Consider the following 25878-nt stretch of genomic DNA (forward strand, 5'->3'; position numbering starts at 1 on the left):
TCGCTGCAGTACGAATGCCATCCATTTCTCTTCTCTCTTCACGTCGCCATTACATATAACTCGCATGCAGGCAAACATCTCTCCTGCAAACACAGAAACATCCCGTTCTCTCCATCTTTTTAATACTTTGCTGTTATGTTTCTTTCCTTTCTTATTATTATTATTATGTGTATGAAAGAAATCCAGCAATCGAGTTACTCTCGCAAGCCGCATTGGTAGACATCGCTGCAGAGATTCCGGTGAAAATACCGCCGGTGTTGTGGCCCCACGCACAATGCGGTGCTTATTGCGATCCATCAACAAACACGCCCGTTCCACCGCCGGCGATCCATCACGCCAGGCTCCAAATAATACTTTTTGCGAAGATGATGATGATCTTAATAGCGATATCTCCTTTTTTTCTTCTCCTGGGGATTTCTTTAATACGGATAAAGATGATGATAAATGTTGTTTTAATAGACTCGGTGGACGATTCGCTTGAATGATGGCTAATAACGATTGTTCCACTCCCGCCTCCTGCTCTTCTCGCATCACACGTGAAAGTCTTACACTCTGCGCCTCCACAAATGCGTTAATGTATTGGGCTTTATGATAGACATTTGTGCTTTCTGTGGACTGACGTGTACGTACACGAGCCACTCGTTTACGTTCAACCTGTTTAGCGTTCCGCAGTAAATCGCCTTTACTCGCATTATCGAGCATACGTATAAACAGAAAACCACCATGCCGCCACATTATATGGCATTTCCTTTTTGTGTCTCTTTCGTAAGTTAATTTGTTTTTTTTTTTTTTTTGTATTTCAGTATATATATATATATATATATATATATACAGAGAGAGAGAGAGGAAACCCTAGAGATCACGTGTTTCTATACTCTTCTGTACCCCTACAAACTAGCTGAAAAGGAGAGAGAGAGAAAGAAAGAAGAGAGAAGCGACAGTGAATGATACTACAAGAAAAAAATATTCATAAAGACATAAACTATATGTATATAATGAAGAGAATAGAAATTGATAAAAGAGATCTGAGTGTTTGCAATAACATGGCAGTAAAAAAAAAGGGGGAATATTCAAATGAGAAAAAAAGGAAACACGGGGATAATACACACATGTACACTTGTATGTGTCTTTGAGTACATCGAAACTGTTTAGAAACTGAGAGAATGATATTTGAGTTGTTGATATTCTTGTTGATTTTTACTGTTTACACCTTTTTTAAAAAAAAAGGTCATTTTATATATATTGTAAAGAAAAGGGAGCCCGAGATCACAATAATAATAATAATAATTATTATTATTATTATTATTATTATTATTATTATTATTATTATTATTATTATTATTATTATTATTATTATTATTAAAGAAGAAGAAGATATGGTATTAACCTCATCTTCCTCTCCTTTAGAAGAATACATGATAGACTCCAGTGGTGGTAAACATCTCAGGTTATCCTCATTATTTCGAGTGAATATAAAAGTTGCAAAACTTCCTCTTATAGTACTAGGAACTCCTGTATGACTGGAATTAGCTACAATAACGTCTTCTTCATTAATATCTGTTTTATTCTTTGTCTCCATTTCTGGAGTTGGAGGATGACATTGACACTCTTTTGCCATGGAACTCCACTTTTGACGCAATACAGTTTCACTTGGTGATAAGGCTGCTGTCTTTGATACCATTGTTCCTCCTCCTCCTAATGATAATACTCCTCCTGCTGTCTGTGATAAATGTGGAGTGATCATGCTAGCCGGTAAACTCATTCCAATCTGTGAATCCCTGGTAAGACGCGTTAAATCATCAGATAAAAGTACTCCGTTATTTCGCTTATCTGCACTACGTACTAATCCCGCATCTGACCAAACATGTACCTCTCCTACTATACTTCCATCACCTTCTACCGAGAGTCATGGTTCACTGCGGCCATACATTGGAGTAATTTGTGGTCTGGGTGCGGATGATGATATTGATGATGGTGTTATTGTTGCTGTTCGTGTTCTTCGTGTTATCGATGGTGATGATAATAATGATAATGGTGCCTTTGGGGCAAGATTGTAGATGCTCAGTAAAGTATGGAGTTCATCCTTCTCCGTTGAATCGTTTTTCAATTCCTCTTTCTGATCTTCATTGCTATATATACTGCTGTTTCGTTTGGGCAGCATCCCCAATGTTAATGGGAAAACAACCCACTTACGCTACTTCATACTCAATAATAATAAAATAAATAAACGCAGGAAGAATTAGTGGAGTTAGGTTTATTGGCCACAAGCGTGTGTAATATTGTAAACAAACGCTAAATATGACTGTGGAATGTATCTATTCATAAAAAGAAGAGAAGACGAAAAGACAAAAAAGTCAAAAGAAAAAATAAATCGTTTAAAGATTTCACATGCATATAACAGAAAAGGGGTACCAAAAAAAATGAGGAAATAATCGAAAAAAAAGGTACTTCGGCGACAACAAATTAGTATATATGTATATATATAAAAGAAAAGAAAAACGAGGCCTCTTCTTCTGTACAAAGGCCAGAACTACATGAATAGTACACATCGTTAAAAATAATGAAAATGAAAAAAAAAAACACAAAAACAATAAAGAAAAAAAGGAACCTTGCCCATAAAATGAGGTCAAAAAAAAGAGGAATTAATTTACATAATAAACTCAAAAAAAAAACTGTTGTATCAAATATTCAGTACAGGCAGAAATATATATATATATATAGAAAGAAAAAGAAAGATAGAGGGGAAACAGAATCATACCACACAGACATTATTTATTCATTTCCCTCATTACCATATACTCATTGTTTTCTTCTCATTGACTGTTTTTTTTTCTTCCATATCCTTCGGCTCCTTTCCCTCCCATCTCTTTTTTTCTTTCCTATTTGTTTTTTCTTTTTTTCATCCCTCCCTCCTCTTGATGTGTTTTCTTCCTATCTTTTTATTTTCTTTGTTTCCTTTCGGTTACGTCTCTTATACATTGTTTACAGGAGGCAGTGACTGTGGCAAGGGTGGTACTACTACAGGACGCAGTGGTTCACCTGTCACAATGTTATACCCATGCGGGTTATTCCGCTCTATCAATTTCCGCTGCCGCAAAAAATAGTTGTGTTCCTCTACTGCTGCCTTATACTCACTCTGGCGCCGTGCCTCCTCTGTTCTAAATGCCCGTGTAATGGTGTCTCTCCCATCCCCAGTCTCATTCCGCAATGAGACGCCCGCCATCTGGGCACTACGCTCCTGTTCCTTCTGGAATGCCTCCTCCCGCACCCTCTGCAGCTCTGCGGTTCTGTCGGCGTGCCGCTGCCGTCTTGCCTGCGTCCACTCTTCCCGCTGCCGCGCCTCCACCCGGCGGGCGTGCAGCAGCTCGGCGGCGGCGGTGAGTGATGGGTGGAGGCGGTGGGCCTCGCCGAGGGCGATGGGGCTGGCGGCGTAGAGATCGTACGGGGGCCCGGCGGGGGGCGGAGGGGGCGGGGGGCCGGCCGGCGGGAGGAGGCGGAGGGGGTGGGCGTACCCCGGCGGGTGCTGCAGGGCGTCGGCCTCATGCCGGCGGAGACCCCGACGGCCCACCCGCCGAAGGCAGAGAGGTGGCTCCGATCCAAATATCATTATATAATATATATATCTGTATAGAGAGAGAGAGAAGTCATCCAGAAAAATAACAATAATAATAACAATAATAATAATAATAATAATAATAATAATAATAATAATAATACTAATAATAACCCTGAGAAAAAGGCAGAAAAGAGAACGAATTATAAAAATTTAAAAAAACGAATTCATCAAAAAAAAAGGTAAGCCTTTCTTAAGATCCACACATGAGAAAATAGAGATAGGAAGAGATAAGCGTGCCTGAAGAGAATACAAACACACAAACGCCCACATAGATAATACATTAGCAAGGGTGTAGTTGACACACATTGGAACTCTTCACTGTAGCTTTTTTCTTAAAAAAGAAACTCCTTTCATTCTTATTCTGTTCACTTCTTTCTTTACTTTGTCTTTATTTTTCGAACTGCAAACTCACGGAGGTATTTCTCACCATAGCAAAGAGTTAATCTTACATTTATCAAAGAATTATTCTGGAACTTCTTCAGTCGTTCTTTATCACTGTAAGCACAGGGGCGCAATAACATGGGTATAAACAAACACATAAAAAGACAAAGAGTAAGAATATATCGGGTTCTTTCATTAGATAATCCGTTATCCATCAAGAAAACATGCATGAAATTAACATTCTTTTACTTGCATTCTTATATCCTTTTTTTCGTTATCGCAATAGCACGCAATGATCGCTCTTTTTTATTTTTGTATTCCTTGTTTTCTTTCTATTTCTCCTTGAAATACTCCACCTTTTTTTGTGTGTATGTTTTCTCTCTTAAAACTTCATTTTTCCTTCTCGCACGGTTCTCCACTCCCTCTATATATATATATATATATATAATTGAGCCTATCATCGTAATTATGGTGGAGAGGAGAAAAAAAAAAACGGAAAATAAAGTGTTAAAATGTTCTTGAAAGGCAAAGTAAAGAAAGAAAGAGCAAGAGAACCTATCCATGTAATCAGCCATGCAATACCTTTTTTTCCTCGTTATTTTGTTATTTTGTTATTTTTTTTTTTTTGTTTTATCTCTTTAATGATCTGGCTAAATAACAGGAAGAGCAGTCATGGCACAAGAACAGTATTTACTCCAAACAAGTGAAACATAACGATCAGCGCAGTCCACGCAATTTCTCCTTCCCCGTGTTTTAATGGGAAAAAGAAAATCAATAAGGGAAAAAGGGAATTCCCCTGGAAACGGAAAAAAACTCTGGTAACAAGAGTGAATGAGCAGTGAGCAGTTTTAGAGTAATAAAAATGAGGAAATATCATACAATGATAGTTCTTAAACTGGAGCACTGGAACAATAATCAGGGCCTCTGTCACTGGATCAACTTCACCTGCCAGTCCCCTGCCCCCAATTCCTTTTTTTTTTAATTCCTTCGTTTTACTTTTTTTTTATTTAAAAAAAAAAGTAATAACACTCTTCGTGCATTAATGTTGGTAGTACAACACGGTCAGATAACTCTTTTTTTTTTTTAGTTTCACAGCACCCTCCTGTGAAAGTTACAAAAAAAAAAGAAAACAACACCTTCCCAACCGAGCTCCTGCATTAACAAAAGAGAGAACCCTGAGAAAGAAAAAAAGAAAACTGGTTAATGAGAAACAAAAAGAAAAAAAAACGAGAAAAAGCATCACAATAGGAAAAAAAGGAAACTAGAGCAGAGAAATACATTGTTGTCAATATTCTGAAGGGGAAGTGTAGCCACTATTCTGGTTACTCTGCTCCATACTGTTTTCTCTCACCACACGTTGGGCATCATTTTGTGGATTCAAGTCCCTTGACAACACCTGCTCAGGCTTCTTTTCTGAAAGAAGACTGCGATCATCCGCCACAGTGTTGTTATTACCGCAAATGTTTGTTGTCGTTGTCGTATTAGTAGCAGTAGTATTAGTAGAAGGAGAAGTATTAGTAGCCGTGTGTGTCATTTGGGGTATCGCACCCCTTTCATCCCCACCGATATCCTCACTTTTCTGCACGGAGGCCGTTGGAGGCTGTTGCTGCTTTACGGCTTCCCCAATGGAACTCTCCCCTGGCGGTGCCGTATCAACACCCCGCTTCCCCTCCCCGGTGGATGTTGATATTGCCGCAGAGGATGGTGCCGTAGCCGTTGGCATGGGTCGCAGTAACTCCGCCGGTTCACATGCCAGTGGCTCTTCATGAAAGAATGGGTGTTTCAGTGCCTCACGGGCGGATATTCGTTCTATAGGATTCCATCGCAGAATTCGCTGCAGTAAATCAAATCCACTCTCTGGTAGTGTAGAGGCACCAGCATGACGAGATTTTTCAAACACTTGACGAAGTGTATTTTCTCGATTAAAACGTGTAAGAGTGCGCATCATACGTGCAAGTTCTGGCATCTTGTATAATCCACTAAAAGTCTCTTCAGTGGGAATACCAATAATATCACAAATTGCAGCAAAGTGTTTATTTTCCTCTTCTGCATGGAATAATGGCAATTTAAGGAAGAGTTCTGCCATGATACAACCCAACGACCACACATCCATTTTATGTGAGTAATCCCGAACACCAAAGTGTAGTTCTGGTGCACGGTAAATAAGTGTTACAACATTTGCAGTGAGTTCCTGTCCTTCAGTATATAAACGGCCGAGGCCAAAGTCACAGAGCTTGACAATACCTTGTGGACTAATAAGAATATTGGAAGTTTTTATATCTCGATGTAATATACGATGCTCATGAAGAAAAGAAAGTGCCTGAAAAAGTTGTTGCATAATACATTTTACTCGAGACAAAAAATTCTTTCGTGCATCTGGGTGTTTGTTTCGGGAGCTTAAGTGTAAATATACACCTCTTTCATTATGAAGGGAGAGGAAAGATTTGAGATCGTATGGACAATATTCCATTACAAGATACACTGTTTTCCATTCATCAGTTCCTTGATGACGTGATTGTATTCCATCTATATTCACCTTATCTTGATTCGAAGCAATAATACCATTGTTTTCTCCATTGTTATTAATGTTATTATTTTTCATGTTCTTGTTTTTGTTATTATTACTATTATTATCAATATTATTATCATTATTATTATTATTACTATTATTACTGATGATACTATTGCCGTTAATCATGTTATTATTGTTTTTCTCAACTGATCTTTCATCTGTCATTTCATGTAGAGAAATTGCATTTTTCACGGCATGTGAATTAATAGTTCCCTCTTCTCCTCCTCCTCCTCCTCCAACTCCAACTCCTGTTCCTGTTCCTGCGATAATACGTGTTTGTTTCGTTGTTTCCTGTATTTTTTCTTGAATAACCACTTCTCGTGCACGTACAATATTAGGATGTCGTAATCGCAAAAGTAGGTCAAACTCACGTAGTAAATACGGTGGAAAACCAATTCGTGATTCCTCAAGCCATTGTTTTTTCACCTGCTTGAGTGCATATTTTTCCATCTCCTTACTGTTATCTAACTTCCCACCTGGAATAGTAGAAGGTTTTGTTTCAACTGCGCTGATCACGACACCATACACTCCTTGGGCAATACGTGCTCTTGGCTCATATTCTTCCACGGAACGACACGGTAAACGTCGTTTTCCAGAAACCAGTATGTGTCCTAGATCTTTTTTACAGTTGTTACTTATTATGTCTGTAATCGTACTGTGAGAACTCAGTGGAGTACCCTTATTGGTATTTTCCCCCTTTAATCGTTTTTCCTCACTAAAATTAAAACACCTTTCTCCTACTTCAGGTAAAAAATAAGAAATTATAGTAGAGATATGGGAGTTAGTATTGGCAACATGTTCTTCTTGCTTTGTATTCTTGATTTCTAATATGTGATCTCCATCACTCTCTTTTTCTTGCTGCTCCTGTACTTCTTGTGTTTCAGTGTCATTACCAACATCAGGGGAACGTTCACGTTTTCGCCGTGTATTACTTTTATGAAACTTCAATACAGTCTCAAACAGTTTTACGGCAGATTTTGTAGTGAATTTAGCACACAGTGGATCATTTACGGTATCTCTATATTTAACCACCGCACCATGTGGTGAAACAAATGCTGGGGGCAAATTACTAATAGGGATTGACGCTGTCGGTTTACCAGTTGACGTGGACGACAAAGGTGGAGAATATGTCGATGGTGCAACGGTTGCTGCCACTCTTGCTGATGTTGTTGTTGTTGTTGTTGTTGTTGTTGTTGGCACAGTTGATATTGATGTTGATACCGTTGTTGACGATAGACTTGCCGCAGAATCCTCAGTTGTGGCTTTCCGTGATTTTAATTCCTCAATCCTTCGTCTCAAGTGCTCTGACATATTTCTTCCTGTGGATCCTTTCTACTCTTGAATTTGTCTATAATCTACCACAGATGGTAAAATGTGGCGTCTTTGTTATAAACCCCTCTCAAAAACTGTTTTTATTCTGTTTTATTTTGTTTTGTTTTGTTTTTGCCTTTTTACTTTCTTCTCTTGTTTTATTCGTTACCTTGCTTAGCCTTTTCTTTCTTCGTTTTCTTTTTTTTATATTTTCCACTGCCGCTTTTCCTTCTGTAGCGCCTGCGTTTGCGTGTGTGTGCGACAACTTTAGATTCCTCCCCCTCAACTGTGTGAACTCCCCGTTGCTCACCAGATGGAACGAGCCGTGTTATCTAAATAGCAGCAAAGAGCAATCAGCCAGAAGAAAAAGAAAGAAAAACAGAAGAAAAACGCAAGAAAGAAGAAGCAGGGGGAAAAGAAGAAAGAAAGAAAGCGATAAAAGAATCATGTAAAGAATGTAAGGTAAGCAATACAATAAAGAAAGAGGTTTAACTCTGAAGTACCTCTAAGTAAAGAAAAAACAAAAAACTAACTAACAATCAAGGAAAACCAATATAAAATTATATATATAAAACACACTTTGCCTATGTTGTACATCGCGCAGGCCACGTTCCAAAAGAACATAATAATAGTAATAATAATAAAAAGAAAACTCTAGCTACATATCCCAGACTCTTCGTCCATCTCAGCATTTTTCTTCACTTTTCTATTCCTCCCCAACACCCAAAATGTTCCTCCTCCTCACCATCCTCCACCATCTACACAGCCTGCAATCATTTTCTCTTTTTTTCTTTATTGATTACTATCTGCGCTCAAAGTGTAGTTTGCCGTTTGTGGTGGAAGAGGGCATCTGCGAGAGCCGCAACGGGATCTGCCGGCCGCAGTCGCACCACATCAGCGAGCAGCGGGGTGAGAGAGGGCATCACGTATCGCATTAAATACACATCCGCCGGTATTCGCTCCACCCCCGCCACCGCGGTGTACTCCTCCCGTGCCTGATAATACCGCAGGGCCCGCTCCTCCTCCGCGAGTATCGCCGCCTCCTCGGCAAGTGCGGCGGAGGCGAAGTCATCCTCCGCGGCGTAGAGGCGGTCCAGCAGCGCCGCCTCCGACTCGAACTCCCGCCACCGTCGTACACGGGAATCCTCTTCAGCCGCACAGGCCGCCGCCATGGTTTCCCCGCAGCAGCCATAACCAATGGCTTTTAGTATACGCCAACGGATCGCATCGCAGTACGAGTTAAGACGGGAACTGTCCTTGCCGGAGAGTTCATCGTTCGAGGGAGAAATGCTGGGAACAGATGCGGTGGTAGAAACAGGACCGGAAGCCATGGCGGCGTTTGGATTAGGGACGACAGTAGGAACGTTGGGGAGTGCAGGAAGAAGTAATACACATGCTGTGCGCGGTGGTTTTTCATCCTCAACGCCGTTAGCATCATTTTCATCTCCTCCTCCTCCTCCAATATCATCCTCCACTTTTTCCACAGTTACAGTTTGAAACCAAGAGACAAGAGATTCTGTTGGAGGAGCATTAAGACGATTGTGTTTCATGTATCGTGTAAGCTTTTCATAGAATTCCTGCGCACCAGGAGTTTCACCGCTAGTACCACTGAAATTGGTACCTCCGCCAATTACATTGAGAGGAATGCTAGAATTCTCCCTTAATGCAGTCATTTGTGCTTGTAGAACATTTTCACTGCATTTTAATGAAATAAAACAATCTGGGAAAAATACATCATTTGTGGGACTAAGAGCCTCTTCTGCGGTAAGAAAAGTTCTTCCTTCCATCGCATCTAACATTTCTTTCTGTTGAACCTCATCTAAATCATCAAGTAGAGGTAATGGAAATTGTGCATCCTGTGGTAACTGAGGATCCGCCCCCTCTTCCCGCTCTCTTTGAAGTTTAGGACGTTGCATTTCCTTTTGCTCTTCTGTATCCGCTAAGAATACTAGCCGAGCTTGACGCACAGTCTCTGGAAAACACTCAAGAATATAACCTTGACTTCGACAATCATCCTGTCGCAACCGCCAACGCACCATCACAGCCAAAGCTTCATCAAGATAACGACAAATTGGGGGTGGTACAGTTGCAACTGCTGCAGCAGCAACGGCAGCAGCAGCAGCTTCTTTTTCTCGCCGGTGTTTTCTTCTTTCATCATCATCGTAAACATCGTATTCCTCTTCTTCTTCTTCATCATCACTTCGCCGTTGTGGGAATTCACCATTCAAGAGACGTAAACTTAAAAGTTTTGTGGCAAAACGATACTCCTCTCGTAGTGTTTCAATGCGTCGTCGTTCTGTCCTATTCACCTCTTCGGCAATAGCAGCGGCCTTTTCATCCCTTTCCTCATCACTCCTGTTATCTTCCTCTTCTTCCTCCTCATCCTCCGGGGGGTCCAGTAATTCACTCTCTGTGATGGTGGCAAAGGCGATATTCTCAGCACCCACGGAGGCAGTTGTGAGATCATCCACTCCTTTCTCACCCTTCTTGTTCCCCTCTTCATCACTATCTTCTACCGCAGCGAGATCCTCTTCATTTCCTCTTTCTTCATTTTCTTCTTCTTCTTCTTCTTCTTCTTCTTCTTCTTCCACACCTTCTTCTCCTTCTTCCTCTTCTTCCGCTGCTGCTTTTTCTCGCTTTAACCGTTCTTCTTCACGGCGAATACGTTCATCTCGAGCTGCCTGACGTCGTGCACGTCGTCGTAGTAAAATCTCTACAAGCTCTGAACGCACACTTGCCACATGTTTCTCATATGAAGATATCACCCTTCCCAATGTTAGGTGTGGAATATGAAATAACTCGGCAAGTGTTGCAGCTACCTCTCCTGTCATACTCAAGGGTGGACCAGATAGAATAAGACGCATGGGTCGAAGCATTCGTTCTTTTTTGAATTCCTTCACAACCTTATCAACATTTGCAAAAAACCCTCCAAGTGAAACCCAATCTGACTCTTCAAGAATAGAAAGAACAGCACCAGGTTCACATTTTACATTTATAGCACTTAACCAATTTCCTAATCCGTGGGGTGGATTTACGGCAAGTCCTTCAATATGTACTGGTATACTACCCTCACTATCTTCACTTTCACCATCTTCAATCGACTCCTGTCTCCAGGGTTCTAAATTCATCTGTAAAGCCCTTTCTCGTCTCCGAATGTCCAATATCATGCGACGTTCATGATTAATCTCATCATCTATTCCTTCTACATGCTTCTCTTTAATATCATTTGATGATTGATTATCATGGTCGATTAAAGGTGTTGTAGTTTCTATAACACCTCCAATAAAATCTTTTATACCTTGTAGAATATCTGCTTGAGTATTATTTCCTTGATCAACAGCAAACATGTAACGTTCCTCCAAGGTATCGTAGGAAGATCCAACGAGGTAGATAATGCGTGAAAGATCTTTAACATGAATAGTTGGTATATAATTTAATCCATCTCCATATTGTAACATTTTATCATGAAGCCATGCGGCGTGAAAATAAGGTTGAAGTAAATCTTCTCCTCCACCATACGGTAGACCTGCCCAGAGTACATAAGTGTGTAAAGTCTCAGAGTTAGCATGCTTTACAGTATGTTCAAGTTCTTTCCAAGCATGATAACGTGAATCAGGGTAACGTCTGTGATAATCTTCTTCTGTCCATACTTTTAACTCAATTTCTTCTTCTTCTTCTTCCTCTTCTTCTTCCACTACATCATCTGTTGCTCCTGTTTCACTATCAACCTCATTGTTTGCAAGTTCAGCTAATCGTGCCGCTCTTCTTTCGGCACGTTGAAGTTCACGTTCATGTACATCTGATCGAGTCCATGTAAAAACATTTGATACAAGCACAAAAGTCTTTTCTACTTCATAATGTGTACCAAGAAGAATTTTAATAGTACAATCTGCTTCAAATGCATCTTCTTCAAGAACAGCAATAATAATATCATATGTTAGAACTCTAACACGAAATTGTTCATCACTAATCTCGCCATGTCGAGGCATCACAGAGTTCAGGAATGAACTCATATCATCTGGAACTGGTGGATCAAATGAGTAGGAAGCATTCCCAGTAGCAGTAGTAACAATATCAGCAGTATTCTTGTTTTTATTTGAAGAAAAGCCACTATGCTGCGTCTCATCATAGGTAACTTGGGTTGTTTTCCCTTCTTTTGGATGGTGATATAGTGTACCATCAATCAAATACTCTTTTTTCTCAAAAAAACGACAACAGACCTGAATGCCCACAAAGGAGTCTGCATTCAATACCAGTACACGTTTCATTGGCTAAAAGAGGAGAGCCACAAAACAAAAAAGTCTTATGTTTATTCTATATGAGAAGAATTGAACTTGGTCTATACTCTTCTTATATCCCCTTCAACAACAACAGAGCAGAAATGACGTATTTCCACCTTTCAAGTTTATTTTCCAGTAAAAAGAAATAAAGAAAGAAACTCAATTCACCATCAAGGTATAACTCGGCCCAGGGATTAGAAAAAAACAAGAACAAAAAGAAGATGAGGGAAATAAGGGAAATTTAATTCCCCTATGTATAACACCATCAGATTCTTTTTGTATCATCATGTTGTTGTTTGTTTGTTGTTGTCGTTTTTTTGAGTGTAGAGAGGGGAGGAAGGGGAATCATCCAAATTGCTGAATCTACTCTTCTTATCCCATACATTCAAGACCCTGTATGCCCAACACACACACACAGACACACGTACACATACAGAGACACAGAAATGGAGAGAAAAGAAAAAAAAAAGAAAGAAAACAAAAAAAAAACCCAAGAAGGAAAAAAGTGAGAGATACACTAAGTGACAACTCACTTCTTCGCTGGTTCTTTCTGTTTTTCACTCTTTGGTGTTATGGGTTTTGAGGAAGTAGAAGGTTTCTTAGCATCATCGGTAGCTGTTCCGCCACTCTGTGGTGCCTTTGCATTCTCCGCCGGCTTTGCGGCATGCGATAGTCGTGCCGATCTGCTTGTTCGTCTCGTTGTCTTTGCCTCCTGCTCTGCCCATGCATTTTTCCCTCCCCCACTCTTCTCTTCTTTTGGGGGACTCTTGCCGTCATTCTCGTCGGCTGGCGGGTCCTGCGGGGCCCGGCGGCGGCGGGACGGTCCCTCCGGCGGGTCCCCGGCGTCCTCGAGGAGAACTTTCCGCCGCCGCCGGGCCTCCCCGACCGCCTCCCGCTCGGCCTGTTGGAGCGGCGGGATCTCCGCCCCTCCGGCCCCCTCCGCCGCGTCGAGCATGTCGGAGGTGAGCTGCACGAAGAGCATGTCGGGATTCCACGGAACGTCCTCGTCGTCCAGGTGCTGCGAGAGGCATGCCGTGAGGGCCGACATGTCGAGGTCTTGGTGAATGACCTGCAGAAAGTCGTTCCAGATATTGGAGATGTCTAATTCGGAGAGTTTTGGCATGGAGGCATTGTAGCCAACAGGTACCTCCGCCACTTGATTGACCAGTCGCTCTTTTTCCTCCTTTGCCTTTTCAAGGGCTTGTTGGCGGGACTGTTCATCCACGCCATCATCAAGGTTTCGGAGTTTATCCTTCTGTACTACCTCATCAGGTGGACGAATTTGGCTATCTCCCTTTGATGTTCCATGGGTTACCTTTAATGTCTCAGGGGAACTGGTGGAGGAAGCTCCAGCAGTATTAGTAGCACTGTTGTTATGTGCATTAGCACCATGTGGATCCTCCTCCGCACGTCGACCAAACTTTGGGGGCATTGCTTTTTTTTTTGCCTTTTTTTTTTTTTTTTGCACGAGTTCCTATGTCTGATACCACTCACTCACACAGTGGTGGGATAGAAAAATTCTTATTTCCTTCTATTACTCCTCAAAGAGTGTTATATTCCCTGTAGAGTGTCGGTTTGGGTTATAGTAGCAGTCTAATTGTTTCTTTATTTCTTTTTCTTGTGAGTTCCAATCCCAGCGAGTAAATACTTTTTCCCGTGTAGTGAGCGGCCCCTACCTAAGCAGAGGAGAAAAAAATTTTTTTAAGTAAAAAATGCACAGAAAAAAATATAAAAATAATGAGACAAAAATAAAATCATTTCTATTGCAGAATGTAATAAAAGAGCAAAAGGAGATAATATAACAATAGATTAATATAGAAAGAGCTTAACATATATATATATATATATATATATGTATATATAGTAGACGCCATTTTCTCACCCTTTATTTACCGGGAACGCTTCGCACCTGCCACTTTCGCACGTGGCGCCTTTTCAAAATTCGCCGGTCGTGTTGACTCATCACCGCTGACCACAGAAACGGATAGTACATGTTCCCCACGGAGCAACACGAGTCCCAAGCTACGCTCTGCGCTGATACCGGCTTCCTTCATCTTCTTTGTAGCCTCACGAGTCTCGGTCACATCAGCGAGTACAACGTTCATGTGGCGATCATACACGAGGAGTTTACCCGTCATAGTCCTGCCGTCATCCAGAGTAATCTGCAGAGTGCGATTAATGTTGTGCAGCATACTTTCACGACCCATGATTACTGTAAAGAAATACGATGGGGGTGTTTTTGTATACAGAAATTTTAGGGAAAAAAGCTGCTGCTGCTTCTGTTGGAAGAAGTGGAATGAGGCCAAAAACGAGAAACTCAGCACTCAATATTTGCGTAAAAAAAAAAAATGGTGTGAAGAGAAGATAACTACAAAGAGAAAAATAAAAAATGCCGAAGAAGGAAATCCGAAGTTTCTGCTTTTCTATTTACTACGGTTGCTCTTTCTGTCAATTGATGTTATTACGAAAAATGCAATAGTAAACTGAAGCCAATACCTTAATACTGTTCTTTATTACAAAAAGACAATGAATAGAGGAAAAAAAAGAGAGAAATGATATAGTTAAAGCAAAGCAAAAGAACAGAAAAGAATGAAGCAAGAACCCAAATAGTAAAGTGGTATTACTCTTCTCTTCGTTTTTTTTTTTTATTGGTTGGTTTGTATATATTATTGTACCCTCGCATATTCAGTAAATCAATTGTTTTTTTTTTCTTGTTTTTTTGTTTATTTCGATGAGGTACAGACCTTACTCGAGTATTTCGAACCTTCACTTTTTTCTCTTCTTTTTCGATTAAACTGTGTGCTGTTTTGTTATCGTTTCCTCTCTCATACCTATAATCATGTCCAAAGTGCAAATGTGATTGTAAATGATAATATGCGAAGTAAGGTTGAGGGTGTTTGGGGGAGGATTCCGTCAAAATCTCAGCAGTTGGTGTTTTTTGTTTGTTTTTTCTTTTCTTATTTCTTCTTTATTACCTTCTGTGCATGGGTGAATGTTTATAGGTATGTTTCGTGTTATTTTTCTTTTTCTTTCATGTATTCTTTCCCCTCTGTTTCGTTTTATTTCGGTATATTGTTCAATAATTATGTTTATAAAAGAGAGAAACAGTGAGAGAAAAAAAAAACGGGACAACCGAAGAAAAAAAAGAAAAAGCGAGATTCACACAACACCCACACAAACACTCTCCTTTAAACCATGTAACACATACATTCATATATATATATATATATATATATCATATCCATGCACTTGCATATATACCTTTTCAAACGCAATAAAACGGAACAGGAAAGGACAAGAATTAACAATAACAAATAACAACAACTAGAGATAGGTAGATAGAGAAAGAGCGATGGATAGATAAAGAGAAAGAAAGAAAAAGAGAAGACAATTACTTCTGACGCTTCATGTGTTGTCTCGTACGCCGCATTTCACCCATCTTTTTACGATCAAGTGGTCCCTTCTTTTTCTTCTGCAGTCTTCCATCATCGCGTTTCACGGCCTGTGATCGCATTAACCTCCGCACGGACATGTTATTCGCCTTCTCACGTGCGCGGGGGTCAACTTTACCCTTTTCAATCATACTTCGCAACATCCGCTGCGCCCGCTTACGTTTACGCTGCACTGCCTCCATCACCTTCTTTCCTGGCCGCGCGTTCATTTCCTGAAACCGCATCCGCTGCGCCTCAATCTCCTCCGCAGTAACCGGAAGCACAATTTTGCAGTTACGCTGCTCATCCTTAATAAACCAATCCGGGAGATCATCATCGTCGTTGTAGGTGTAGCGGTTAATAGATGCCTCAAGGATATCGCGACGACTCTTTTTATCTAGCATCTTTGTTGCAATAGCCAATGTACGGGCACGAACGTGTGGATCGGTGAGGGCAATAGGAATTTCCTCAAACGTTGTCTCATCCTTACGAGATCCACCACCGTTGGTACTGGTCTTCTTCTTGTGACTGTTACTGTTGCTACCATTGGCACGGGCATTTTTTTTACGTAATTCGGCATTTTCTTTTAATGCTTGCTTGCGTCGCTGTCGTACAAGTTCCTGTGTAGTTAGTTTACCAATATCTGGAATAATAGCACGTTTACGACGTGAGTCCTCGCGACCTGTACGAATCTCAAGATCACTCCGATCATCGCTAAAACGATCCTCTGAAAGATCAGAGAAGTTATCATCATCATCATCATCATTATCGTCAACGCGATCATCAAAGCGGGTCTTCTTTCGTGCAGCACTGCCGTTGAGTGAATCCGAAATATTTAATGGAGCTGCCGCTGACATCTCCACACGATCTTCCTCCAGTTGTCGCTTCTTTCTTTTCCGTTTATCATTATCTCGTGGCTTTGGAAAGGTTTGATTTAGTACCTTCTCCACATTAACGTGATGCCGCAGCCATTTACTCTGTTTACTGGCAGCATCAAGATCTTGCTGATCTTTAGCCTTTCGTCTGTTTTCTGCCGTATCCTCAGCATTTTCCCCATCATCATCATCCCCTTCTTCCGCCTCATTATTATTGTGTTCTAGAAGACCTTCTTCGTAGAGAGTAACACGTGCTGAACGCTTTGCGGGAATGTAGTTACCGTAGTTATCCACATCCACACCTTCCTCTTCTCCCTCAACAAGCTGCAAGGGACGCCCAGTATCACTGGCATTGCTGCTATTATCATCATCTTCCTCACTACCCAAATCCCAGTCTTGCTCAACATTAAGGTTGGCATTTATTACAGGATTTAATGGATCATTCAGTCTCTCATCCGGTTCCTCCCAGTGTTTATCAAGTATCTCTGCAACATCCGCTTCATCAACGAGAGCCAACTTTTCTACCGTGAATCCCTCATCAAATTCATAGTTGTCATCAATGATATTATCATCATCTTCACCATCTGCGCCTGTCTCTTTCATGAATCCATCTCCTTCTGTCACTTGTTCTGCACCTCCTGAAGGATCAAAGTTAATAAGACCCTTAATTTGTTTAAGTTTACGGTCTACAATTTTCTTCTGCTTCTTTTTAAGCTCTTTTGCGTGCTTTTTACGTAATTCCAGCAACTCACGAGCTATTTTAGTCACACCCTCGGCACTGTCAAAATCAATTTTACCATCTTCTTCTTCGTTGGCAGCATTACTATCAGCATCATACTGGTCTTCTTCTTCATTATCATCTCCTTCTTGTATTCTTGCCATTTTACGCTTTCGTTCATCTTCACGCAGGAGTTGTTCTCGCCAACGTATCATGCGTCGCAAGTCAGCATCACCCACCTGTTGTAAATCTCCACATAAGTAAACCAACTCCTTCTTAGAATGTCGAGACTTTAGATAAACCTTATCTTCTGGTGTGGCAAAGCGTAACTCATGATGAGTGCGTAAAAATGTCTTTGGTTCATCACATTTTAGAAACTCTGTAAAAGCGGCAACGTGATGTGAGACTGTAGCAAACTCTGTATATCCCACTGGAACATTTGATCGTGGTACAACAAGTGCACCGGAGGCGGTGAGAATTTTCTCTTCACCAACATCGGAAAAGACCTTTTGTGCATTAAACATCCCTGGGTCTAGTTGTTTAGGTGCTTTAAAGCCTGCGCAGACCACAAATATCTCTGCTGATTCCATACGAGATGCCAGTGGTTTTGTAGCTTCAACCTTTTCAAACAATTGTTGCATGACCCACATTAGTTTATGAAAGTCCTGTGAACGGAATACCTTTGTTACAAACCAACCACCTGGACGCAACATGGAACAGGCCATTTTTGCCGCATGAAGTACAAGCGCATTCTGTTCAAAGAGATCACGCGACCAAACACCACCAACATTCGGTGCACCATCGTGAATAACGCAATCTACTGGTTCTTTCTTTAAATACGTAATGATGATCTTGCGTGTCTTATCATCTGTGATATCACCGACAAACGTCTTCACACCACGAATAGGTGCGATGGGAACTAAATCCACTCCGACAATTTTAGAGCCTACAGGCATGTGTTTAGCGGCAACCTGACACCAACCACCAGGCGCCGCGCAGAGATCCACGAGAACGCGACTTTTGGCAAGAAAGTCATACTTTCGATTGAGTTGAATGAGTTTAAAGGCAGAACGGGCGCGGTAACCCTGATCCTTGGCGAGGCGGTAGTACGCATCGAGACGTGTCTTGGCCTTCTTCTTGGATTTCGTTCCCATTTATTACTGCTCTGTTCTTGTTGTTCTTGTTGTTGTTATTCTCCTTTTTATTTTCTTTTTGGGGTTCTTCGCTTAGTTGTTGTTTTCTTTTTCTTTCTTTTTCCTTTTACTTTCTGCTTAGAGAACTAGGAGTAAGCAGAGCGAGTAATGCGATGGTGAGTTTGACTTCCCGAAGTGCCGTGCAGCGTATGCGAGGAACGGGTGTTAGTACTAATAATAAACAGTATTGATAAGCAAGAAAAAAAAAGAGCAAAGAACAAAAAAAAATGAAAATAATAATAATAATAATAATAATAATAATAATAATAATAATAATAATAATAAAAGAATTAAGATACAGGAATGACAAGGAACATGCATTTGGGACAACTAAATAGAGACAGGTACATTTTTTTTCTTCTCAAACTCCTTCCGTCTACTTGATTCCAAAAATATGTAAAGACATACTTCACAATTTTATATAAATAAAATAAAAATATATATGAATACAAGCTCAAAGATAAATGGTGAAGGAGAGGAAAATAAATAAGCAATAATGCAATGAAAAAAAAAGACAAGATAATCTTTTTTTTTATTTACTCCATGGTGTTGCTGTCTTTGTTTTCAAACCCTGCTTTTCGTCTTTTGTTCCAATATACAACTTTTCTTCCTTTTTTCTTTGTTTTTTCTTCAAGTTAGTGAAGTTATAGGGTATTTGCGAAATAGTTGCGATGCTATTGAAATAAGTCCTTCAAGCCAACGGCGATCATACACACCATCATTTCCACCCGCTAATTGTTGTTGTTGTTGTTCTTTTTGTTTCACACGTACACCTAGTGGATCTTTCAATAACTGAATCACCACATCTACAGACTTTCCTAACAATTTATCACGTAACTGCATTAAAAACGCTGCGCAGACGTAGGCGTGAAAGTCTATTACGGTCTCACTATTCCCCATTGCCAAGTACTTCTCCCACAATAAAACAATCATCTCTAGTGGAAATTCCCGTGCGAGTAGACAGTGAACCCACTGAAAACAGCAATCCACCAGTGTAATACCCTGTGAGGTGATGGAAGTAAGTATATCGGGATCTGACTTTTCCAATACCTTTTCTACTAGGGAAATACTACGTATAATACCAGATTGTCCCTGAACAAAGTTATCTTGTAACCATGAGAGGAAAAAGCCACCGCAAAAGTATGTGTCCGCTTCAGCAGCACGAAATAAATCTTCTGAAAGGTGTTGTAACGCCACATCTAATTCATTCACATCACGTGTGAAAACCACACTAGCTGATATCCACTGATTTTCTTTTCCCTTATTATTATTATTATTATTATTATTATTATTATTATTATTATTATTATTATTATTATTATTATTATTATTGCCACTCCTACTGCTGCTATCCTCTTTGCTGGTGTTTCCATCTGCTGCGCTATCCTTGTTGTGATCCCGTTCGTTTCGTCTAAGTTGAATATTTCGTTCATTAATTGCTCCACTAAGAAAGACAAAGAAGAAAACAACCATGATATCATCAATACCCTGCACATAACCCACCGCAGGGAACCGTCGCGACCAAAGAAATAAACAACGTGCAAGAGCTGAGGCCGTCTCTGTATGATGAAATAAGGCATGTGAGTGACGTGGAAGATCTAACGCAATCTGTGAAAGAATAGCCTGTTCATCTGGAGTTATCATCATCATCATTTTTTTTCGTCTTGCTGTTTTTGATGATTCTTCCTCTGCTGCTGTTGATGATAAACCACCACTTCTAGTACTAGTATTAGTAGCCGTATTACCACTAGTACTACTATTCATATTCATATTCATATTTGTATGACTAAATTGTTTTGATACCAACATTTCCTCCTGTTCTCGTTCCTGAGAACGAGAGAGACTTCCTCTTCCTCCTCCTCCGCTTTGTACTGTGCTTGTCTGCATAAAGTCTGTAATACTAATCTTATAGTACTTGGCCACAAAGTTATCATACTCCTCTCGTTTACGTCGCAGTTCCGCCTGCTGACGGGAGAGAGAGGCCGGGGCGCAGGGAATATGTCCACAGAGTAATCGCCATAGAAAAGGCCGTAGATGAAACGGCACCGTTCCACTCCACGTATATCCACGAACACTATTACGTTCCTCTAAGGAATCCCCTAATGGTAGTGTTAAGATACTGTTCACCATACGATCATACTCCCGCACGGTTCGTATGTCATCCACTGTGGAAAGACCGCCAGCACTAATAAGAAGATCTGTTGTGTTGGGGGATAATGTATTTCCTGCTATCGTTGTTTCCGCCGCATCGGGAAGGGAAACATAGACGGTGTGTGTTTCTTTACAATTGGCACTATTCGCATGACTTTCACTCGATATAACCACTAGACCATAGACACGGTAGTTTGTGCCTGGTGGGGCCCGAACGGCAATACCAGGTCCTTTTAATACTCTGGCCGTATGATGTATATAATCACGTGAGGACTCTCCTCCTCTTCCTTCTTCAGCTTTACCTTCAATCATATTTTTTTTCTTTGCTTTTGTTCTTTCTTTCTTTTGGTTGATTCTGGAATATGGAACTTGGTGTTTTTTTTTTTCCAATAAAGCTGTCAATATATAAATATTTATATTTATATATTTGTTTTTTTTTATTTACAGTACAGTACAGTAGCCCACTTCCCTCTCTCCGTGCTACTGTTCGTACTGCCCCTTGTAAGAGTGAATAGAAATAATAATAAATAATAATAATAATAATAATAATAATAATAATAATAATAATAATAATAATAATAATAATAATAAAGAAAAAGAAAAAGAAAAGAAAAGAAAATCATACAATTAGAACTCCTCAAAATAGGGAATATAGTAAAAGAAATCAAAGAAAGATCTTTTTATTGGTAATAGAGCCGATGAAGAAAACAGTGACCATTATATCGGGACACACGTAATAATAAAAGGGCAATATACTGAAGAAAAAAAGAAAAGCAAAAGAAAAAAACACAAGAAAAACAAATGCAGCAATAATAATTTATAAAAGGGTGTAATAAATAGAGAAATACAGTGCTTAAGCAAGATACGGACGTGTAGAAAAAATAAGCAGAAAGACACACACACATACATAAACACACATATAGACATATATATATATATATATATATATATATACGTCCAGCGAAATACATGAATACATAAAAGCATCCAAGTAAAAAAGAACTCAGTTTTATTCTTCCTTATAAAGTTGCTCTGCACGTCTAGTCAATTACTCTTTTTTTTCTTTTCTTTTTTCTTTTTCTGCCGTTCAATTATTCATTCTAAACAGTGATGATGATCTCTCCTCTGTTTCTTACACAAAATTCAACTCACACCAATCCCCTACACACAAAAACACATATACATACATACATACACAGAGAGAAAGAGAGAAAAACGAACCTCCATTCACTGGAGTATGTGGACTCCTACAAAGACAGCAAGGTAGAGACTTGAATGAAATAATAACAATAATAATAATAATAATAATAATAATAATAATAATAATAATAATAATAATAATAATAATAATAATAATAATAATAATAATAATAATAATAATAATAATAATAATAATAATAATAATAATAATAATAAGCAAAAGAAAAAAAAACCTGATTCGCAAAGGAGACCTGAATGAAATAATAATAAAAAGTACGTTGAAAGAAAGAGAAAAAAATATACTAATATCCAACACTGTGAACACACAAAGACTCGCACATACTCCCTCCTTCTCATAAAGATATATATATATATATATATATGCCTTAAACAACCATACAGAAAAGGAGAAGGGATAAAGGGGAATCTTCTTTATTATTATATTTCCCAAGTGTACATCCCTATTTTTTTTTTCCTTTCCTTTCGCTCTTATTCTGGTGGATAGTTTCTGTTCTTCTATACTTATATTTATTTCACCAGTATCCTCTCCTGTATCATCATATATCTCTTCTTTTTTTTTTCGTTTGTGAAGGGGAAGCATTTTCTTTCTCTTCCCGTGAGAATCCTCCCTAGAAGCAAAATACAATATAATGTATTATATAGGTACACACATAATTACACATACGTATACGTATATATATATATATATATATATATATATATATATACGCATGTGTGTTATTTCTCTCGACTTCTTTTTTCATCCTTCAAATCTTAATATCAGCACTACTTTAAATTGCGAATGCTAGTTAACAGTTCCACTATAGATAAAGATAAAAAATGATAAATAATAAGTAATAGATTTACTTGCACATTTTCCTTCTAGTGTTGTTGTTGTTGTTGTTATTGTTACTCCTTTTTCTACCATCTCTCGCATCGACACGTTTACTCCACGTCTTCTCCATGTGATCAAAGGGCCCGTGTTCGACTCTGTGATTAGTACGTGAGTATATATATATATACATATATATGTGTATCTTTGTGTGTGTGTGTGTTCGTGTTGAAAAGAATTAATTCCCACAGTAATATATATATAAACTGTGCAAACACGGTGTGTAATGTATACTTCTTGCGTGATCACATCTCGTAACTTATCTCCGGTGCATCATACGCATACGACGCCTTATTATGCATCACCAGTTTCCCATCCACAAAGTAGAAACTGTCACTCACTGTCTCATTCGCCCCCTGCACAATGGCCTGTTTCCACTCCTCTGTTAACTCCGGCATATCATAAATAGACTCCCATGTATTGGTGGAACGTGGAATACAAAAACCAAAGTTAAAATCAAACGATTTAATAAGTGTATTACGGAAGTAATGCCGTTCAATCATACGGAAATTCGGCACCGGCGTATCGCCGTTAATACCAAACACCAACTTTGCACTGATGCTCTTTCGGTATAACATGGATGGTGGAAAACGGTAGTTAATGGTGCGCATCGACCGCTGCAACTCTAATGGCAGCCGGGCAATATTCTCCATCGGCTCACAATCCTCCGCACTCCGCTCCACATCAAAGAGAACTTTATGTGATTCCGCATCACTGATCGTAAAGCGGTAGAACTCAATATTATATGTGTTGGCTGTAATTGGGCAGAGAAAGTCGTCGGTGGGTCCTGTGAACTGCAGCACCTGCTCTGGGGTGATGGAAACGCCTCCTGTCATCGTTTATATATATATGACGGAGTGATTCTGATTGAAGTTTGAAAAATATAAATATTAGTGGGGCTTTTTTTTAATTGTTTGTTTCCTTTCTTTTCTTTTTCCTTCTTACTTAACTTTTTGTCAATGTAACTCTGTTGTATTCTTTTTTTCTTTTTCTTTGTTTGCTTTACACCTTCTTCTTGTTGTTTTTGTTTGAATGTTTACCTTTTTTGCTGTTGTTTCCCTCTTCCTTTTTTTTCTATATTTTTCTTTGTTTGTGATGGTTGTGTATGTGTATGTGTTGAGCTTACAGTGGATTCCTTCTTGGAAGTTGGGTTTAATGCCTTTTTGGATTGTTTTAGTTTGGTTTTGGTATTTTTTTTATTTTTACTTTTACTTTTTTTCGTACACATTAAATATATGTATATATATAAAGAATAGATATAGAGAGAAAAAAAAACAAAAACTAACATAAATGCATATATATTTATACATATATATATATATATATATATTTATTTATTTATTTATTTATTTATTTATTTATTTATTTATTTATTTATTTAAAAAAAAAGAGGCGAAAGGAGAATAAGAAGGAGACAAAAAAAAAGCAAGCGCACGTGGATCCAATTTTGTAGTTTTATTTCTCTTATCTTTCTCAAAAATATTTTAAAAAAATGCAGGAGTTCTTGACATATAATTAAAAAAAAAACATGTATCCCAGTACCCTCCCTTTTGCTAATATTATCATATTCCCAGCATGGTATTTTAATGCAAATATTCCCCTTTTCTATACCTAATTCCTTTCGTTTTTTTTTCTTCCTTTCTTTATCACTTCCCAAGCTCCTTCCCACTTTCGATCTCAATAGAACAACAATGTAAAGTTTTAACAATCCCCATATCTCCTTCCCTCATATTCGTTTTCTTTTCCCTCTTCTCTCCCCATGTGTGTCTAGTGTGTCACCACATGCGACCACTCATGCTTGACAACCCCATACTGAATATCCATAATCGCATTCAGTATACGATGCGTGAGTGAATTTCCCGCCTCTGGACACGGCACTTTATAATCCACATTACTGTAATGCAGTCCCTCCACCGGAGTGACGATTGCCGCCGTGCCGCAGCCAAAACACTCCAGCACTCGCTTTTCCTGCAGGGCGGTGATTAACTCGTGAATTGTAAAGACCCGCTCCGAGACTTTCACTTCGCCCCACTGCCGTGCGAGCGTGAGAATGGAATCACGTGTGATGCCTGGCAGAACTGTGCCGTCGAGTGGGGCGGTGATGAGTTCTGTTTCTTCAGTATTCGCATTGGGTCGCCATAAACAGAAAAAGTTCATCGCCCCCACTTCCTGCACCTCATCCTTTGAGCCAAGCCACAAAACTTGTTGATAGCCACGGGCGGCTGCCTCTCGTTAGGCGAGCATTGGGGCTGCGTAGTTTGCACCGAGTTTAACATCTCCGGTTCCGCCCGGCCACGCCCGTCGACGTTTTTCCTCCACGAGTAATTTGACGGGTTTCATGCCGGATGGATAATACGGGCCAACAGGAGAGGCGATAACAAACAACATGGCGGAGGTTGGGCAAGAGACGGAGAGAAGCTCGTCTGTGCCAATTGCCGCGGGTCGCAAATACAGGGAGTAACCACGCTCTGCAGGTACATATTCCTTTTCCACCCTTACAAACTCCTCCAACACCTTTAGGAGTTCTTTGGGGTCGAAATCGGGGAAACAAAGACGTCGCATACTTGCCAGCATACGCTCACAATTGCGTTCCGGGCGAAACAGTCTAACCTGAGCGGCGGCATCACGGTAGGCTTTCATTCCTTCAAAGCACTGTAAACCATAGTGAAGACATGCGGTTTGTGGTGCCATGGAGAAGTTTTGGAAAGGAACAATTTTGGGTGCTCCCCACTGTGTGCTAGACTCTGTAACAATCTGCACCATATGTGGTGTAAAGATGGTACCGAATCAAACGCCTTTAAGTGAAGGGAGTGGTAGTGGGTTTGCCACACGGTTAATTACAAGTTGATTGGCTTTGAAAGACATTGTAATGCTGTATTCTTTCTTACTTTCTTTTCGTTTTTTTTTTTCCTTTTACCTACGTTTTTTTTTTTTCTTTTTCTTGTTTAAGATATGTTTTCTTGCTTGCGTATCATAAAGAAGAAAAGACAAAAAACACATTGTACATAATGATAATAGAAATATAAATAAATAGAGAAGGAAATAATAAAAAAAAAACATAGTATTGCCTTTTAAAACACACCGTTAAAGTTGATGTACACATCATACAACTGTAATAGTATGAGGCATACGCTGAAACACTTCCACCCATTCACAACTTCCTTTTTCTTTTCTTTTTTGTTTTCTTCGCTCATGAATACAATTTTTCTTTTCTGTACTTTCTTTCCTCTTTGTATTAACTTTATATGGATCTATTCA

General features: G+C 39.5%; 13 protein-coding genes across 13 annotated transcripts in view; all 13 read right to left on the bottom strand.

The window, feature by feature from the left end:
- The window catches only part of LSM04_000105 (uncharacterized protein), a gene marked incomplete at both ends in the record, with an annotated part of 1947 nt that extends 1212 nt beyond the window's left edge, over positions 1-735 (bottom strand). The window contains one exon of the mRNA XM_067333721.1: positions 1-735. This exon is cut by the window's left edge and continues 1212 nt beyond it. Within this exon, the coding sequence (XP_067189372.1) occupies positions 1-735 (735 nt within the window).
- Positions 736-852: 117 nt separating this feature from the next.
- LSM04_004799 (uncharacterized protein) lies at positions 853-1762 on the bottom strand (the record flags this gene model as incomplete). Its single annotated transcript, XM_067333722.1, has 2 exons — positions 853-879; positions 1388-1762. 2 exons carry the CDS (start codon positions 1760-1762, stop codon positions 853-855), a joined length of 402 nt encoding a protein of 133 aa, XP_067189470.1.
- Positions 1763-1906: 144 nt separating this feature from the next.
- On the bottom strand, positions 1907-2161 carry LSM04_001493 (uncharacterized protein; the record flags this gene model as incomplete). Its single annotated transcript, XM_067333723.1, has 1 exon — positions 1907-2161. The coding sequence occupies one exon, from the start codon at positions 2159-2161 to the stop codon at positions 1907-1909; it is 255 nt and encodes an 84-aa protein (XP_067189395.1).
- An 810-nt stretch (positions 2162-2971) lies between these two features.
- On the bottom strand, positions 2972-3607 carry LSM04_003505 (uncharacterized protein; the record flags this gene model as incomplete). The annotated part of the gene is made up of 1 exon (XM_067333724.1): positions 2972-3607. The coding sequence occupies one exon, from the start codon at positions 3605-3607 to the stop codon at positions 2972-2974; it is 636 nt and encodes a 211-aa protein (XP_067189435.1).
- A 1675-nt stretch (positions 3608-5282) lies between these two features.
- LSM04_004995 (Protein kinase domain) lies at positions 5283-7880 on the bottom strand (the record flags this gene model as incomplete). The annotated part of the gene is made up of 1 exon (XM_067333725.1): positions 5283-7880. The coding sequence occupies one exon, from the start codon at positions 7878-7880 to the stop codon at positions 5283-5285; it is 2598 nt and encodes an 865-aa protein (XP_067189475.1).
- An 812-nt stretch (positions 7881-8692) lies between these two features.
- LSM04_001779 (Dpy-30 motif) lies at positions 8693-12148 on the bottom strand (the record flags this gene model as incomplete). The annotated part of the gene is made up of 1 exon (XM_067333726.1): positions 8693-12148. The coding sequence occupies one exon, from the start codon at positions 12146-12148 to the stop codon at positions 8693-8695; it is 3456 nt and encodes a 1151-aa protein (XP_067189401.1).
- A 541-nt stretch (positions 12149-12689) lies between these two features.
- Positions 12690-13592, bottom strand: LSM04_004329 (Intraflagellar transport protein 43; the record flags this gene model as incomplete). The annotated part of the gene is made up of 1 exon (XM_067333727.1): positions 12690-13592. One exon carries the CDS (start codon positions 13590-13592, stop codon positions 12690-12692), a length of 903 nt encoding a protein of 300 aa, XP_067189458.1.
- A 457-nt stretch (positions 13593-14049) lies between these two features.
- LSM04_005997 (LSM domain) lies at positions 14050-14367 on the bottom strand (the record flags this gene model as incomplete). The annotated part of the gene is made up of 1 exon (XM_067333729.1): positions 14050-14367. One exon carries the CDS (start codon positions 14365-14367, stop codon positions 14050-14052), a length of 318 nt encoding a protein of 105 aa, XP_067189496.1.
- A 1184-nt stretch (positions 14368-15551) lies between these two features.
- On the bottom strand, positions 15552-18338 carry LSM04_003655 (Ribosomal RNA methyltransferase Spb1; the record flags this gene model as incomplete). Its single annotated transcript, XM_067333730.1, has 1 exon — positions 15552-18338. One exon carries the CDS (start codon positions 18336-18338, stop codon positions 15552-15554), a length of 2787 nt encoding a protein of 928 aa, XP_067189438.1.
- Positions 18339-19007: 669 nt separating this feature from the next.
- LSM04_003570 (Rab-GTPase-TBC domain) lies at positions 19008-20840 on the bottom strand (the record flags this gene model as incomplete). The annotated part of the gene is made up of 1 exon (XM_067333731.1): positions 19008-20840. The coding sequence occupies one exon, from the start codon at positions 20838-20840 to the stop codon at positions 19008-19010; it is 1833 nt and encodes a 610-aa protein (XP_067189436.1).
- A 2025-nt stretch (positions 20841-22865) lies between these two features.
- LSM04_000150 (GMP phosphodiesterase) lies at positions 22866-23456 on the bottom strand (the record flags this gene model as incomplete). The annotated part of the gene is made up of 1 exon (XM_067333732.1): positions 22866-23456. One exon carries the CDS (start codon positions 23454-23456, stop codon positions 22866-22868), a length of 591 nt encoding a protein of 196 aa, XP_067189374.1.
- Positions 23457-24387: 931 nt separating this feature from the next.
- On the bottom strand, positions 24388-24777 carry LSM04_000141 (Aminotransferase class IV; the record flags this gene model as incomplete). The annotated part of the gene is made up of 1 exon (XM_067333733.1): positions 24388-24777. One exon carries the CDS (start codon positions 24775-24777, stop codon positions 24388-24390), a length of 390 nt encoding a protein of 129 aa, XP_067189373.1.
- Positions 24778-24852: 75 nt separating this feature from the next.
- Positions 24853-25485, bottom strand: LSM04_006666 (Aminotransferase class IV; the record flags this gene model as incomplete). The annotated part of the gene is made up of 2 exons (XM_067333734.1): positions 24853-25364; positions 25452-25485. 2 exons carry the CDS (start codon positions 25483-25485, stop codon positions 24853-24855), a joined length of 546 nt encoding a protein of 181 aa, XP_067189505.1.
- Between the last annotated feature and the right edge of the window lie 393 nt (positions 25486-25878).

This window comes from Trypanosoma melophagium (genome assembly GCF_022059095.1).
Source record: "Trypanosoma melophagium isolate St. Kilda chromosome Unknown ctg30segment0, whole genome shotgun sequence".
NCBI lineage: Eukaryota > Euglenozoa > Kinetoplastea > Trypanosomatida > Trypanosomatidae > Trypanosoma > Trypanosoma melophagium.